Source organism: Hemicordylus capensis, chromosome 4 (genome assembly GCF_027244095.1).
Source record: "Hemicordylus capensis ecotype Gifberg chromosome 4, rHemCap1.1.pri, whole genome shotgun sequence".
NCBI classification, from domain to species: domain Eukaryota; kingdom Metazoa; phylum Chordata; class Lepidosauria; order Squamata; family Cordylidae; genus Hemicordylus; species Hemicordylus capensis.
The window spans coordinates 261,724,869-261,742,120 of record NC_069660.1 but is presented as its reverse complement, the minus strand read 5'-3'; the positions used below and the strand labels follow the sequence as shown (position 1 = coordinate 261,742,120).

Genomic DNA, 17,252 nt, shown 5'->3' with positions numbered 1-17,252 from the left:
GTTAACAATCAATGGCAAGACACTTGGACAGGTAAGCATTAGAAGAGGTATTTTCCAAGGAGACTCACTATCCCCTCTGTTGTTTGTAATCGCCATGACTCCACTTCCACAAATACTAAACAAAACAGGCCTTGGATACCAAACATCCAGTAAAATAAAGCAACTGCTGTACATGGATGATCTGAAGTTGTATGGAAAGTCCCAGTCAGAAATCGAATCACTGCTAAACACTGTCCGTATATTCAGTAGCGATATAGCAATGGAGTTTGGACTAGACAAGTGTGCTGCATTAATAATGAACAGAGGGAAAAATAACAAAAACAGAAGGAATAGAACTGCCCAATAGAAGCAAGACCAAGAACCTGGAGGAGAAAGAACATCACAAATACTCGGGCATGCTCCAGGCTGATAACATTGCACACATTGAAGTTAAAAGAAAAATTGGAAGTGAATACATCAGGAGAGTTAAAAGAGTCCTAAAATCCAAAATCAATGGCAGGAACACCATACAAGCCATAAACCCCTGGGCTATACCTGTTATCAGACACACCGCAAGAATAATAGACTGGACCCAGGCGGAGCTAGAGACACTAGATCATAAGACCAGGAGAATCATGACCATCAATCATGCTCTGCACCCCCGCAGTGATGTAGATAGGCTATACCTCCCTCGCAGCTCAGGTGGAAGCAGGATGCTGTAAGTCCATCAAACAGTAGAGGAGGAGAAAAGAGGCCTTGAAGAATATATCAAGGACAGTGAAGAAGATGCACTTCAAATGGTCAAGAACGAGAAACTATTCAACACCAATGAAACAAAGCAGGTCTACAAGAAAGAACAAGTCAAGAACCAAGCAGAAAAATAGAAAAATAAGCCACTGCATGGTCAATATTTGCACAATATAAGTGGAAAATCAGACATCAGCAAGACCTGGCAATGGCTTAAGAATGGCAACCTGAAGAAAGAAACAGAGGGTTTAATACTGGCTGCGCAAGGACAGGCACTAAGAACAAATGCAATAAGAGCAAAAGTCGAAAAGTCAACAACAGCAAATGCCGCCTTTGTAAAGAAGCAGATGAAACAGTGGACCACCTAATCAGCTGTTGTCAAAAGATCGCACAGACTGACTACAAACAAAGACATGACAAGGTAGCAGGGATGATACACTGGAACATCTGCAAAAAATACAAGCTAAAATTGGTGGGACCATAAAATTGAAAAAGTTGTAGAAAATGAAGATGCCAAAATATTATGGGACTTCCGACTTCAAATAGACAAACATCTGCCACACATTATGCCAGATATAACTGTAGTCGAGAAGAAAGAAAAACAAGTTAAAATAATTGACATAGCAATACCAGGGGATAGCAGAATAGAAGAAAAAGAAATAGAAAAAATCACACAACACAAAGATCTACAAATTGAAATGGAAAGGCTGTGGCAGAAAAAGACCAAAATAATCCCAGTGGTAATTGGTGCAGTGGGTGCAATTCCAGAACAGCTTGAAGAACACCTTAACACCATAGGGGCCACAGAAATCACCATCAGCCAATTACAAAAAGCAACTTTACTGGGAACAGCCTATATTCTGTGACAATATCTATAATAACAGCAAGAACATTGATAATAAAATTCAGCCATCCCAGGTCCTTGGGAAGGACTCATTGTCTGGGTAAAACAAACCAGTCAATAACACCTGTCTGACTGTGTAAACAAGAAATGATAAGAACTACATTCATGGGCTGGACACTGCATAGATAACTTCAAGAATGCTTTGGGGGTGGTAATGGGGCGGGAGGTTGAACTTGAAATGGAAATGCAGGTTAAAAATTGCTGTGATATATGTAAAGTTGCAATTTTTTTTTAAAGATACTGAAAGTGACGAGCGAGAGCAAGCAAAAAAGTGGGTCAGAATTGACATAAGAGCTGTCAGAGCTATACTGAGGTTTCTAACTAAGCTCAAGGTGGGGAGGATCAGAAGCTTACTGGTAGTGCACCTCTTTGCACGCAGAAAGTCCTAGGGTCAGTCCCTGGCAGCATCCCCAGGTAGTGCTGTGAAATATCTCTCTAAAACCCTGGAGAGCTGCTACCAATCAGTGTAGACAATACTGAGCTAGCTAGACCAATGATCTGACTCAGCTAAATCCCTGCTAATTGAGTAATCAGGTACCTTTCAAAGCGGTGATTCTCTTTATATTAAGCAGGGAGAGACCAACCGTTTGGTCCTGTTCAACTCCAGCACTGTGTTCCTCCAGTAGCTGTTTCCGATCTTGTGTCTTCTTAGATTTTGAGCCCTTTGGGGATGGGGAACCATCTTCTCTTTATTGTTCTTTTTCTCTGCAAACCACCTTGAGAACTGTAGTAGTAGTAGTAGTAGTAGTAGTAGTAGTAGTAGTTGTTGTTGTTGTTGAAAAGTGGTATAAATAGTAGGAGTAGTTTCATGTATTTTTAGGGCATTGTGTGTTTTGCAGTTCTGTCACTGCTCCACTCAAAAAATGAAAATTGGTACTAGGTGCATTCAGAGAATGTGTTCAATCATATATTTGCCATCAAAACTCGTATTGCTGATATATCTGGGGTATTCTTTTTGATTTTATTTTTTGCTGATGAAGTCCTGGGCAAAGACTGTTACATTGCTACTCCTTTGAGACTCATTAATGCTATTTTCATTTAGCTGATATGAGTACTGAAACTGAGAGATAGTTTCCGCCAAATCACTAGCCTATGTATGGCTGAGCAGAGGTGTGAAGCCAAATTTCCACAACTTTCCACCACCTGGGTAATTATGGTTAATCTTAGCAAAATTATGACTAAATCTTAGCAAAAGGGAGAGAGTGCATCTGTATAGTATGATGGTTTAAAAGTTGGGTTTGGATGCAAGAAACCCAGGTTCAAATACTTCACCTGTGAAACATGGGAAAGTGGGGCTTGGTGAAATCCAAGGGTAGTGTGAGAGGGCAAGCTCAGGGATCCCAAAACAGTGATAACCGACATGTATTGGGAAATCCCACTGTGTTCTGGCATTAGACTCTACAGATGTCTAGATACATTGCTGTTAGTGTTGGTGAGCTAAATTGTATTCTTGATATATTCTGATGAGATGGCTCTGTTCTTATACCTGTTTCCTGAATGAAGCAGGGCAGCTTTACAGAAATAGCTTTAGCAGAGCAAACCTCTGAATGGGTGGAGGGATGGCAAGTGTCCTTGCAAACATAATTTGCAGGCACATGACTCTGTTTTGTGATTGCAGCTAATGTACAGAATTAACAGCCTGTTCTTTAAGTTTGACACTCATTGCCCAGGAGGGAAAAGACACGACCATCTTGGTAAGCATGTATGTGGTATTAAGATTGGTTCCTCAGTTCATGTGGCTTTTATGGATGGTACTGCTCCCCTCTGCTTCATACAGTGTTGCTAGTGGTTCAAGATCAAGAATTGCAAATATTTTATTATTTTCTGATTAACATTAATTAATTTATTAATTACCAAACTTTCGTATTTCTATCCCACTATATGTATTCTTCTATGTGTGATATAAGTTTGTGTGTGTGTGTGTGTGTGTGTGTGTGTGTGTGTGTGTGTGTGTGTGTATATATATATATATATATATATATATATATATATATATATACACACACACACACCTCACAACAAACACCATCTTTGTTGACCAGCTATGTTAAAAAAAAGAAGTCGTCCATGGAAAAATTATATGTTAGAGAATGGCTGGTCATAGAGCTCTGAAATTTAGTTTGCAATCACTGGAGGACGGCCAGACTCTGTGTATTTAATTTCAGTTACTGAAATTTACAGTTACATCACTTAATTTTGAATGGTGTGATTTTGGCTTAATTTCTTTAAAATAATATTAACTGGTTCATTTCAAATTAAATATACAGAGAACAGCCATCCTGCAGTACCTGTGTGAAAATTTTTAGAGCTCTCTGCCTGACCATTACCACATTCTGAATTTTTTCTCTTTCCCTCCATAGACAGCTATGTTGTTTGGTTTGAGAAGGTGCCCTTATAGCCACATACTACTTCCAAAGGTTTTCTTCTAATATTTTTTTTAAAATATTTTTACCCGCTCTTCCTCCACAGAGCCCAGAGCTGTGTACTACATACTTAAAATTTCTCCTCACAACAACTCTGTGAAGTAGGTTAGGCTGAGAGATAAGTGACTGGCCCAGAGTCACCTAGCAAGTATTATGGATGAATGGGGATTTGAACTCTGGTTTCCCTGGTCCTAATCCAGCACTCTTAACCACTACATTACACTGGGTTTCTGACTTGTTTCTACCCAAAGGCTGTACCTGCAATTCACTGTGGAAAAAAACCCTTGCCATGCTTTTGGTAGTTCTTCACCCAACTTCTAGCCACCTAAATAGGAGAAATTTAACATTGGCAGCTTCTTGTAGGAGTGTTGCTAAGTCAGATGTCATAGTATTTATACCTGTATATCTAGTGATTTTCTTTTATATATATTTTGCCAAATGTGGGGTAAAAAAGAGTTGACGAAAGAAAAGGAAGGGGTGGGGTGGGGTGAATAGGTGTGCATGGTGGTCCTTGCATTGTTGCTTGCTTACTTCCCCTTTTCATTTGTGTATTGTGTGCTCAGTTTCGGTCTTCAATATATGTGGCTTTCATTTACAGCACTGATTTTTATTTGACCAAGTAAAGTACGGGACCCCACCCAAGTCCTGCTATGCTGCCTCATCATGGCGGGGGGTGTTCCTGGGAGGGATGAGTGAAGTACTCTGGGAGGTATACTCCCAATTAGGTCACCCAAGGCATGAATGTCACCTCCACTGTTCAGCTAAAACAAGCAGGCACCTATATTGGGCAGCAGTGATATAGGAAGGATGGTCATTTTAGTGACACTGACAAAGGCATCATTTCATTTGGCATGGAAGAAGGCAATTGGAAACCACTCCTGTATTTTACCAAGGAAACCACATGGATACTCGAGATAGAATGATTGTTGATATAGTGCCAGATGGTGGGATCCACAGGTGGAATGGTACTCAACATGCAACTGAGGAAGAGATGAGGATCTCTCAGAGTACCAATAGTGTTTATGACGCAGTTAGGCTAAATCCTTTTGGAGGTCTAGTGGCTGATGTTGCCATGCAGGAAAAGAAAATCCGAATCTGCAAAGACCGAATTACAATGGGAATGTGGAACGTAATAAGCATGAATATGGGAAAGCTCAACACAGTGAAAGATGAATTGACCACAGATTGACATCTTGGGCATCAGTGAATTAAAATGGACTGGAATTGGACATTTTGTCAGAAAATCATACTGTTTACTACTCAGGACATAAGAAACGAAGAACAGTGTTGCTTTCACAATCAGGAGGGCTATAGCAATGACAATACTTGGGTATAATGTGGTCAGTGACTGATTAATATCAATTAGATTTTGTGAACAACCCTTTAACATGACAATTTTTCAAGTCTATGCTTGAAATCCAGTGATCTCTTCATTGCTAACACATTCTTCAAACAACCAAAGCGGCACTTATACATAAGGACATCACCAGATGGAGTACAATACTTGGGTATAATGTGGTCAGTGACCGATTAATATCAATTAGATTTTGTGAACAACCCTTAAACATGACAGTTTTTAAAGTCTGTGCCCCAACGACTGATGCAGAAGAAGAGGAGGTTAGAAATCAAATTGATTACATTATTGGTGCAAGGAGGTGGAAGAGCTCAGTTATAAGAGCAAAGACATGGCTGGGGGCCACTTGCAGAACCAATCATGAACTGCTCATGTGCATGTTCTAAGTCAAGCTAAAGCAGAAAAACAAAGCTATCTAGTTTCCACAATGTGACCTTGAAAATGTACCCACCATTTTCAAATGTACCCACTGTTTTCAAGGAGAAAACATTGAAGTTCTGAAACTCACTGATAGGGAACCAAAGGAACTTTGGAATGAAATAAAAGAAATTGTTAAAGACAAATGTGAAAAGAGACTGCCAAAGACCAAGAAACAGAAGAAAGCAAAATGGATGTCAGAACAGGCGGTAGAAATTGCCCAGAAGAGGAGAGAAGCCAAAGTCAAGAAAGATAAAGACCTAGTGAAGGAACTTAATAGGAAATTTCAGAAAGCTGTTAGAAGAGACAAGGAGCAGTACTGCAATGACATCTGTAAAGACCATGAGGATGGAAATACACACAGAAAAACAAGAAATGTTTTCCAAAATATCTCTGAATTCAGAAGGATGTTCCAACCTTGAATTGGTAGATTAAGGGATGCCAAAGGACACATAGTACCTGATTCAGAGAAGATCAAACAATGATGGAAGGATTATACTGAAGATCTGATCTATACAGCAGGAACATCAACATCCAAGATACTCTAGAAGATATTCCCTACTTGCAAGTACCTCCAGTACAGGAAGATGAAGTTAAACCAGCACTCCTGTCATTACCAAGTCAGAAGGCTACAGGAATCGATAGAATAGCCACAGAAATATGGCAGGCAACAGAAGAATAAATCAATGCTCTAACCAAACTATGCCAGCAAATTTGGAGAATGACACAATGACCAACAGATTGGAAGAGGTCAGTCTACGTACCCATACCAAAGAAAAGAGATTTAACAGATTGTGCAAACCATCGCACAATATCCTTAATTTCACATGCTAGCAAAATAATGCTCAGGATCATCCAACACAGATTAGAGCCCTATATGGAAAGGGGGATGCCGGATATTCAAGTTAGTTTCAGAAAAGGCTGAGGAACAAGAGACATTGCTCATGCATGCTGGATAACTGAGAAAGCCAAATAATATCAAAAATAAGTCAATATGTGCTTTATTGACTACAGAAAAGCCTTCGATTGTGTTGACCATGCCAAGTTGTGGAATACCCTTAGGAAAATTGGCATCCCAGAACATCTTGTTCTCATGAGAAACCTACACACAGGAAAGGAAGCCACAGTCCAGGCGGAACATGGTGAAACAGACTGGTTCCAGATCGACAAAAGAGTAACACAAGGCTGTATACTTTCGCCTTCTTTATTCAGTTTATACGCTGAACATATACTGAGAGAAGCTGGATTGGACGAAGAGGAATATGGTTTTAACGCTGGAGGAAAAAACCTCTATAACCTGTGCTATGCTGATGACACCACTCTGATAGCTGAGAATGTGGATGATCTGCATGCTCTAGTAATGAAAGTCAAGGAGCATAGTTAAAAATGGGACTACAACTAAATGTAAAGAAGACTAAACTAATGAAAACAAGAACAGCAACCAGCTTTGGAATTGATAATCAAGACATTGATGTGGTGGATAGCTTCTGCCTTTTAGGATTGACCATCAACAGTAAAGGATCCAGTCAAGAAATACACCACTGAATAGCACTTGGTAGGGTAGCAATGAAGGCCTTGGGGAGGATATTTAGAGGCAGTGACATGTCTATACCTACACATTTTAGAATTGTTCGGTCAATAGTTTTCTCCATGATACTCTATAGATGTGAAAGCTGGACTTTGAAGAACCAAGATAGAAAAGGTATTGACACTCTTGAACTTTGGTGCTGGAGAAGATTTTTGAGAATACAAGATTTCTGAGACAGCCAGGAAAACAAACAAATGGATCAAATTGCCCGAACACCAGAGGCACAAAAGACCAGCTGCTGATTGACAAAATGATTTTAGAAAACTGCAAGAGAAGAAAAACAAATCTAAGTGTTGCATGGATTGACTACAAGAAAGCCTTTGATTCATTGCCTCACACATGGATACTAAAATGTTTAGAAACAACTGGTGTCAGCAAAAACATTCAGATATTTATTTAAAAAGCAATGAGCATGTGGAGTACACAGTTAAAAATCAATGGCGAGGCACTTGGACAGGTTAGCATTAGAAGAGGCATTTTCCAAGGGGACTCACTATCCCCTCTGTTGTTTGTAATCACCGTGACCCCACTTTCACAAATACTAAACAAAACAGGCCTCGGATACCAAACATCTAAAACATCAAGTCAAATCAACCATCTGCTGTACATGGACGATCTGAAGTTGTATGGAAAGTCCCAGTCAGAAATCGAATCACTGCTAAACACTGTCCGTATATTCAGTAGCGATATAGCAATGGAGTTTGGACTAGACAAGTGTGCTGCATTAATAATGAAAAGAGGAAAAACAACAAAAACAGAAGGAATAGAACTGCCCAATGGAAGCAAGATCAAGAACCTGGAAGAGAAAGAACGTTACAAATACTTGGGCATTCTCCAGGCTGATAACATTGCACAAACTGAAGTTAAAAGAAAAATTGGAAGTGAATACATCAGGAGAGTTAGAAAAATCCTCAAGTCCAATCTCAATGGCGGAACACCATACAAGCCATAAACACCTGGGCTATACCTGTTATCAGATACACTGCAGGAATAATAGACTGGAGCGAGGCAGAGCTAGAGATGCTAGATCGTAAGACCAGGAAAATCATGACCATCAATCATGCTCTGCACCCCCGCAGTGATGTAGATAGCCTATACCTCCCTCGGAGCTCAGGTGGAAGAGGAATGCTGAAAGTCCATCAAACAGTAGAGGAGGAGAAAAGAGGCCTTGAAGAATATATCAAGGACAGTGAAGAAGATGCACTTCAAATGGTCAAGAACGAGAAACTATTCAACACCAATGAAACAAAACAGGCCTACAAGAAAGAACAAGTCAAGAACCGAGCAGAAAAATGGAGAAATAAGCCCCTGCATGGTCAATATTTGCACAATATAAGTGGAAAATCAGACATCAGCAAGACCTGGCAATGGCTTAAGAATGGCAACTTGAAGAAAGAAAAAGAGGGTTTAATACTGGCTGCACAAGAACAGGCACTAAGAACAAATGAAATAAGAGCAAAAGTAGAAAAATCCACAACAAACAGCAAATGCCACCTTTGTAAAGAAGCAGATGAAACAGTGGACCACCTAATCAGCTGTTGTAAGAAGATCGCACAGACTGACTACAAACAAAGGCATGAGAAGGTAGCAGGGATGATACACTGGAACATCTGCAAAAAATACAAGCTACCTGTAGCCAAGAATTGGTGGGACCATAAAATTGAAAAAGTTGAAGAAAATGAAGATGTAAAAATATTATGGGACTTCCGACTACAAACAGACAAACATCTGCCACACAATACACCAGATATAACTGTAGTCGAGAAGAAAGAAATCCAAGTCAAAATAATCGACATAGCAATACCAGGGGATAGCAGAATAGAAGAAAAAGAAATAGAAAACATCACCAAATACAAAGATCTACAAATTGAAATTGAAAGGCTGTGGTAGAAAAAGACCAAAATAATCCCAGTGGTATTTGGCGCCCTGGGTGCAGTTCCAAAAGACCTTGAAGAGCACCTCAACACCATAGGAGCCACAGAAATCACCATCAGCCAATTACAAAAAGCAGCTTTACTGGGAACAGCCTATATTTTGCGACGATATCTATAATAACCAACAGTATTGATGATAAAATTCAGCCATCCCAGGTCCTTGGGAAGGACTCGATGTCTGGATAAAACAAACCAGTCAATAACAACTGTCTGACTGTGTAAACAAGAAATAATAATAATAATAATTCAATTTCTATACCGCCCTTCCAAAAATGGCTCAGGGCGGTTTACAAAGAGATATAACAAATAAATAAGATGGCTCCCTGTCTCCAAAGGGCTCACATTCTAAAAAGAAACATAAGACACACACCAGCAACAGTCACTGGAAGTTCTGTCATTATGACAGAAATGAACGCACCACTGAGATACATTAAAGGCCAAGTTGAAGACAGACCATCCTTGAGAGAATCAATGTGGTCACTAAGAGTCGACACTGACTTGATGGCACTTAATCAATCAATCAAAGTGAGGGAAGGCAACAGGTTGGGCTATCAATAAAAGCCATAAATCTTGAACATCAGCAGTGGTGTTGCTAATGCTTCTAGATGAGGAACTACATGTTCTTTTTTTAAAAAAAAACAAACATGTTTACATTTATAGTGTATCCCACTCCTTCAAGGAGTCCAGAGCAATGTACATGGTTATTTTTATCCTCATAACCATCCTGTGAGGTACATTAGGCTGAGAGAGATCTGACTGGCCAGAATTACCCACTGAGTATCATGGCTGAATAGGGATTTGAACTTGGTTCTCTGTGGTCCTAGTTCATTACCCTAAGCTCCATACCACACAGCAGTCTTAGATGTCATTTGTTTGAAAATAACTTTTGTGTGTTATTTTCAGGGATAAAGACTCTATTGGTGGTGGTGTGTGTGTGTGTGTGATTAGCTTTTCTAGTTATTTGCAATGCTCTGCCACCAGCACTGCCCATTCCAGGCCCCACCTCCAGCACCTGCCCTGCCTAGCACCCCCAAGAGCCACCAGCCGCCACTGGTCAGAAAGGAATTGATGTCCCAGGAGCCACACTGACTATTTGTGGTTGCCATCTTGAAGTGGGCTTTGGTTAAAATTTCCAGGCTATTCAAGCACCAGCACACTCATTAATATGCTCTCAGTAATAACCTTTCATAATTTAACCCCAAATTTAAATTGGGGTTAACTTCAAATTTAAACCCCAAAGTGCCCAAGTCAATGGCTTGACCTTTTGTTAGGGAAAAATGGGTGTTGGATGTCTACCTGTCTTGTTTGGTCTTAAACTGTCTGAGTCTGTAAACTACTGAGTTCACTTTGCATGGACTGAACATTCCATCCATCATATGCAACTTCAACAGCACACAAACAGAGACTGTTGGCATAGCAGTGATACTATGGAAGGCTGCATTTTGTACAAAAGGTGGACTTTCAAAGCACCTGACTCGTCATTCTTCTAGGTCAGTGAAGTACAACAATGTCAATGACAACTCTCAATGGCAGCACAATTGGATGCAGTATTTTTAAAGCCACAATTTGTGGTTCTTGTACAACAGGCCTACTAACTGTTCCCAGAGTATATCTTGCACTGTTTCTTCATTTCTTTAATATAATAAGAGCAGGTCCATGAATTCTCTGGTTTAGAAAGTCAAAGTTCATGCAGCAAATGTATGCTTGGATTAAATAAAGTGAATTAGACGTGGTGGATTTAAATTGTATAGAGGTGGTCTTTGATTTACTTCAGTCTATCTGTTGTAGCTTTATACTTTCAGTACAAAGGTTCAAAGCCGTGTATAGGTCAAATAAAGTAATACATATCACAAGAACAAAACTAAAATTAGCTAAAATTAAAATTAAAAATAATATTTTGAACAGGTCTCGTCACTTACTTTGCATTATACAACTTATTTCTCCGTTGTTTCTAGTCCACCTTGAACATGTACACTTTCTCCCACCATTACATTGTCCTTGATACTTGTCTTGATCCATTTAAAATGTGAAAGTTTTGGATCACCCAGTTTTGGACCACCGGCTAATAACCCATATCTCTCTCCATCCTCCCAAAATGTGAGAAGTTGCTTCTCAAGCTTTCCCTTTGTCTACACCACTGCTCCTACACATCCTTAATGTCAGTGGCCATTCTAAAGGGAAGCATATGGAGAAAAAGAAATATACCTGCAGCCTCCATAGTGCTGTGCTATTGTTTCTCTTGTGAGAATGACTGAGATGATGCTGTTCAAACTGCTGCTCATTGCTTTTTAAAAGACTTTGAATAGTGCTCTATAGTTGGAAAGGGTAAAAATGAGTGGACTGTAAGCAAGATCCTGGAAGCAAAAAATTGTCTAGCTTTTAAATTTTAATCTGGTTAAAATGTGTGGTGGGTTTTGGGTTGGTTTTTTTTAAAGTACTAGTTTTATTAGGTGGTTTGATTTTAATGTACACCACCCTGAGCCACTTTAGGAAGGGCGGTATATAAACTGAATGAATGAATAAATAAGCTTATGAAGATTCAGTTCCACTAAGTGGTGAACTGGAGCTTTTGCTTTATGCATTTTTCCCCAAGTTATGCAGGAACTTCTTGAGCAATAGGTGGAGCAATAGGAGCAATAAGAGGCCTTCCTGTTGGCCACAGGGAGGCCCGAGTACTCACCCAGTTGGGGGGACAAGAAGACGGAGGTAATACAGCTCCTGCGTACAGGCAAAGCCAGCTGGAAACTTACACAGTTGTCAGGGAAAGCCAGGATACCCAGGAACCCACAGACCACGGATGGGCCAGACTGGCCGAACAGGTTGCCTCCTGGTGAAGAAGAGGAGAAGGCAGGGCCTTAGCAGCTGGCAAGACAGGCAACAGCTGAAGGAGGGAGGAGTCATGCAGCTACATTGGAGAGGTAGGAGTTAGGAGAGGGTGGTTGGGATTGCCCTGATTGCAGGGCTTTATTTAAGGCTTGGATGTCCAAGGATGAGGAGGTCTGTAGAGATGGAGTGGTTTGGTCTTAGAGACTCCCAGTGAGGAGCAGTCTTATCCTCTCCCAAACAGCTGGTAGAGGAATAGGGTGACAGGTTTTCACCACAGCAAGCATGCATCCAAAGGCAAAATAATTTCAGCTGTTGCAATGCTGCTATAACAGTGTCCAAGGCTAACCTGCCCCATTGCCACTATGCCCTTCATTTGGAATATACAATTGCAGATCCTTTAAGGAAGTAAAAAGTTTGGTGGAAACGAAAATAGCACAATTTATCCTGATATTTTTAAAATCATTTTTTCTATAGAAATGTTCACCATTTGTCTTTCTGACATGCAGCATAATTCAGTTGGTTCACTGTTAATTAGACAATTATTACCTGCAATTCTGTTGACCATTTACCATCTACCCAATTAACACCACTAGCCAGCAGAAAATCGAAATCTAACAAATCAAATTATCATTTAGTTGAATGACTTCATTAATTTATGTTTTAAAATAACAATCCATAGTTTATTCACAAGTTGCAGTTTGAAATGTGGCTGCAAACACACAACCTGATCTAGCTAGGGCAGGGGTGGGCAAACCTAGCCCTCCAGCTGTTGGTGAACTACATTTTGAACTATATGTGGCTGGGGGTGATGGGAGTTGCAGTTCAACAACAGCTGGAGGGCCAAGTTTTCCCACTTCTGAGCTAGGGTGATTATTCATGGGAGCAGTCTTCTACACAAACATTCCCATGTGAACTGGCCATGTAAAATATATCTGAACTTAAGAAGTTGCATTTTACTGAATCAGACAATTGTCCATTTAGATCACTGTTTTGTATGTCGTTTGGCATTTCAAGGTTTCAGACTAGGAGTCTTCTCAAAACTGGAGATGCCAGTGATTGAACCTGGAACCTTTTTCATACAAAGTACTGAGCTACAGCCTATTCCTGAACACACATGGTTCATTTGCACACACGAGCCATGGGTTCAAATAGGTACTATGTATGGTTTCAGACTACCTGCAACATTCCAGGCACTGAGTTGGAAACAAAGTGTTGTGGCTCCAAAAAGATGTTTAGAGCTGTAAGAGCATACATTTGTTTAGGGACAGAGAAATTAAATCTAACCACCTCATTTTCAAACAGGTAAACACTGTCTGAGTTGATATAAACAAGAATCCCCCTTGACTCACAGATGCACAATTTGAGTCATGCAAATCTAGGCAAGAATATACAGTAGCTGAATCAGGGCCATAGTGTATTTCCATACAGTACACTCTGTTTCTGTGTTAATTTGCTGTTTCTACTGTAGCAAAATGATTGTATATATTCTTCTGTATACCTTCAATCAACATTCAAGAACAAGACTTCTTTTTTTTCTTCCTCCTTTTATTTTTGCTCTTGAGTGGCAAAGAGTTTTATGAAGTCTTTTTGATCCAATGTTAATTTTATAAATTGCATTCCTCTTCCCCAGTTCCCATGAAAAAGGTATTCAGCCCGATGAAGACTCTTAGAAAATTGTAATGGGCCCTTGAATTCAGCCGTGGGGAGAGGGGGAAAAGAATATTCATCTAATGGAAGCTGTGAAAATATCAAAGGTTTTATGCCTTTGAGGCAATTTTTATTCCATGCATTGTAGTGAAACTGCTTTATTATAATGTATGAGTGTCTAAAATGGTCTCTCTTGTGCAAAGTAGAAACTACTGCTTAATATCTGTAGGGCTGGGAAAGGAGTAGTACTATTTCTTTGCTTTCACTTACTTTGTTTTAGGTATTTTAATGCTACCCTATCCTAAGGCTCAATTATGGACATTTTAATTGAAACCCTCCCTTTTTTCTTTCCACAGTCTTTTCCTGGCCAAAGTCTTGAAAGTGAAGATTTTAACATACCTCCTATCACTCCTCCTTCATTACCTGACCACTCACTGGTTCATCTGAATGACACAGAATCTGGTTATCCTTCTCTGTGTCACCCAATCAACCATAATGGCCTGCTTCCTTTTCATCCACAAAACATGGATCTACCTGAAATCACAGTCTCCAATATGCTTGGCCAAGATGGAACGATGCTTTCGAATTCTCTGTCTGTGGTAAGATATATTTCTTCCAAAGTATATTTCAGATGCTATTATTATATCTTGTTTCATTCTGTTAGCAGAATTTTGAGACCTTGCATTATTGTCTGCATGTCCTTCTGCTGCATTGTGCTTTTATGAGTCCCCCTCCCACCCCAGATCAGAAGCTGGCAGGGGTGTAAAAGACAATTACAGACACAGCGAAAGTTCAATAGCAAAGTTTTATTAAGGAAAATTGAAAACAAGGGATAAGTGGGCATTCCCATGTGACAGGTATACACATGAGTCAACCCACATGTAAAAACATTGATTTTCTAAAGTTTAACACTTTTCACTAATAAAAACCTTAACTGCTAATAAATCAAAGCAAATTCATGTATATGACTAAACATGAGACTCTCTGATGTTAGTAACGTAGTTTAGATTCTCTGGTGTGAAAAGTACATAGAGGTGGGGGAACCAGACCTGAGGATTTGCCTAAGAATCCTGAAGGAGGACTCCAGGTGTCAGAACAGAAGAAGGTCCGGGGTTGGTTGGTTGGCACTTGAGGGAGGGCTTAGACCGATTTCCTAGGTGGAGATATGCATATGAAGGCAGGCAAAGGTTCCTGGGATTTGGTTCACTGTAACTAAGGGCGTCCTTAGACTAGCAGACTGGGCCAAGGAGTCCAAGAAGACCGAACACACACTTGGCCTCATGCTGGCTTACCGGCCAAGGATGAACCTTTTCATGAGAGGGCCAGTCTGCTGGAGAATTCAGAAGTGTTTCAGCTCTCCATTTGACTGTACTGTCATGAGGTAGCCTTTCCAACTATAGCCCCCCCCCCCACCGGTGTAGGGCTTCTGGTACCTATGGTTAACAATACAACTCATGCTCTGTACCTTCCCCTTTACATTAAACCCTTCCGGATTTCCAAGGGGTCCGGCCCACTTCGGGTGTCCGAGTGGCTTTGGACAGGTAGTTTAGGAAAGACCAGGGATGAATCCTACGTTCGGGGCTAATCAGGCTTGGCTGGGCCTGACGTTGAAGCAAATGCAAATCAACTGCCATGGGGAACTCTGAAATGGGCACCTGAGGATTAGAGAAGTCCCTGGCTAGCCAAGTGACCTTGAACAGCAAAACAGAACAGGGGATGTCTTGTGGGGAAACCAGGCTCTTAGAAGGGTGCTTACATTCCCAGTTCTCAGCAGTCGCTGGGATCAAGAGAGATGTTGTAGCTCTGCAGCTTTGATGGAACCTTTGGAGGGTCAGGTTTAGTGGTACGCCTACCTCTTAGCCACTTTAACACAGTCCTGAAAGGAGGCCAAAAATCTGCTCAGAGAGAAGAAAATGATCTATTATACCAAGAATTTGAAGAATCTGGGCCTAACCCTGCTTGAGAGAAATGAACAGAGATTTTGCAGTTTGGTAAATGGGGGAAATCATTTGGGAAAGTTCTTAAAGGCTACCCCAGTTGCTCCTGCACTGTGGTACACCCATTTCAGTGATATCTTTTGGAATGACAAGGTCTATCAACATAATAAGCCCAGGAAACCCAATGATGATTTTATTGGAGTGTCCTCCAGTCACTCTAATGATTTTTGAGGTTGAAGCTATGGCCAGGAGCTCTTTTTATGACTGCTTCGTCTTTTCCTGGAAAATAGTGATCTCAGAACTGTGGTACACTTTCTGGTAACCTCTAGGCTTGACTACTGCAACGTGCTCTATGTGGGGCTGCCTTTGTATGTAGTTCAGAAACTTCAGTTGGTTCAAAATGCAGCAGCTGGATTGGTCTCCGGGGTGTCTCGGAGAGACCATACTACTATGCCTGTTTTAAAGCAATCGTGCTGGCTACTAAAGGTTTCCAGGCAAAATACAAAGTGCTGGTGTTTACCTTTAAAGCCCTAAACAGCTTAGGACCGGGCTACTTAGGAGAGCACCTTCTTCTGCATGATCCGCACCATACATTGATATCACCGAGAGAGGTCCATCTCCGTATGTCGTCAGCTCGTCTGCTGGTGACTCGGGAGCAGGCCTTCTCTGTAGTCGCTCCTAGGCTGTGGAATGTGCTCCCTATAGACATTTGTGGTTTGACATCTCTGCCAGCCTTCAAAAGAGTCCTTAAGACACATTTTTTTCAGCCAGGCTTTTAGCAATAGCAATAGAACTTACATTTATATACCGCTTTATAGCCGGAGCTCTCTAAGCGGTTTACAATGATTTAGCATATTGCCCCCCAACATTCTGGGTACTCATTTTACTGACCTCGGAAGGATGGAAGGCTGAGTCAACCTTGAGCCCCTGGTCAGGATCGAACTTGTAACCTTCTGGTTACAGGGCGGCAGTTTTACCACTTTGCATGTTTTAAATTTCTTAATTTTTAAAGAATTTTTTAAACAGTTTTTACAGTTTTATTGTGTTTTTCTTGTGTTTATTTTTCTGAACCACCCAGAGCCTTTAGAATCAGGCAGTATATAAATAAGATAGATAAACAAAATAATAAATAAATCATGGAAATTAAGGATTTAATTGCCATGCTTCATTCAGGGAAAGCTCCTGGGAAATATATGCTACCTCCCGAGGTCTTTATATTGGATGTGGACTGGTGGGCTCCAGTTCTAGCCAGGTTATTCTCCCAGATAAACAGTACAGGTAACTTTCCTACAGGGTGGTCAACTAGCATTGTGCCAATTTATAAGAAAGGGGATCCAGACCGTAAGAACTTCAGACCCATCCATCTCCTTAATGTGACCTATACATTGTATGCTTGTTATCTTCTCCATAAATTGCAATTTGGGAGGAAGAAAACTTCATTATCCATGAGGAGCAAGCTGGCTTTAGGATGGACCAGATATGTTTGACGTCAGTCA

The 17,252-nt window shown here is 40.6% G+C and overlaps 1 protein-coding gene across 8 annotated transcripts in view; it reads left to right on the top strand.

The window, feature by feature from the left end:
- Positions 1 to 17,252, top strand: part of TOX (thymocyte selection associated high mobility group box) — a 347,867-nt gene that overhangs the window by 206,926 nt on the left and 123,689 nt on the right. For all 8 annotated transcript variants that reach the window (XM_053250482.1, XM_053250485.1, XM_053250477.1 and 5 more), the window contains one exon: positions 14,176 to 14,418. In XM_053250482.1, the coding sequence (XP_053106457.1) occupies positions 14,176 to 14,418 (243 nt within the window). The remainder of the gene's footprint in view (positions 1 to 14,175; positions 14,419 to 17,252) is intronic.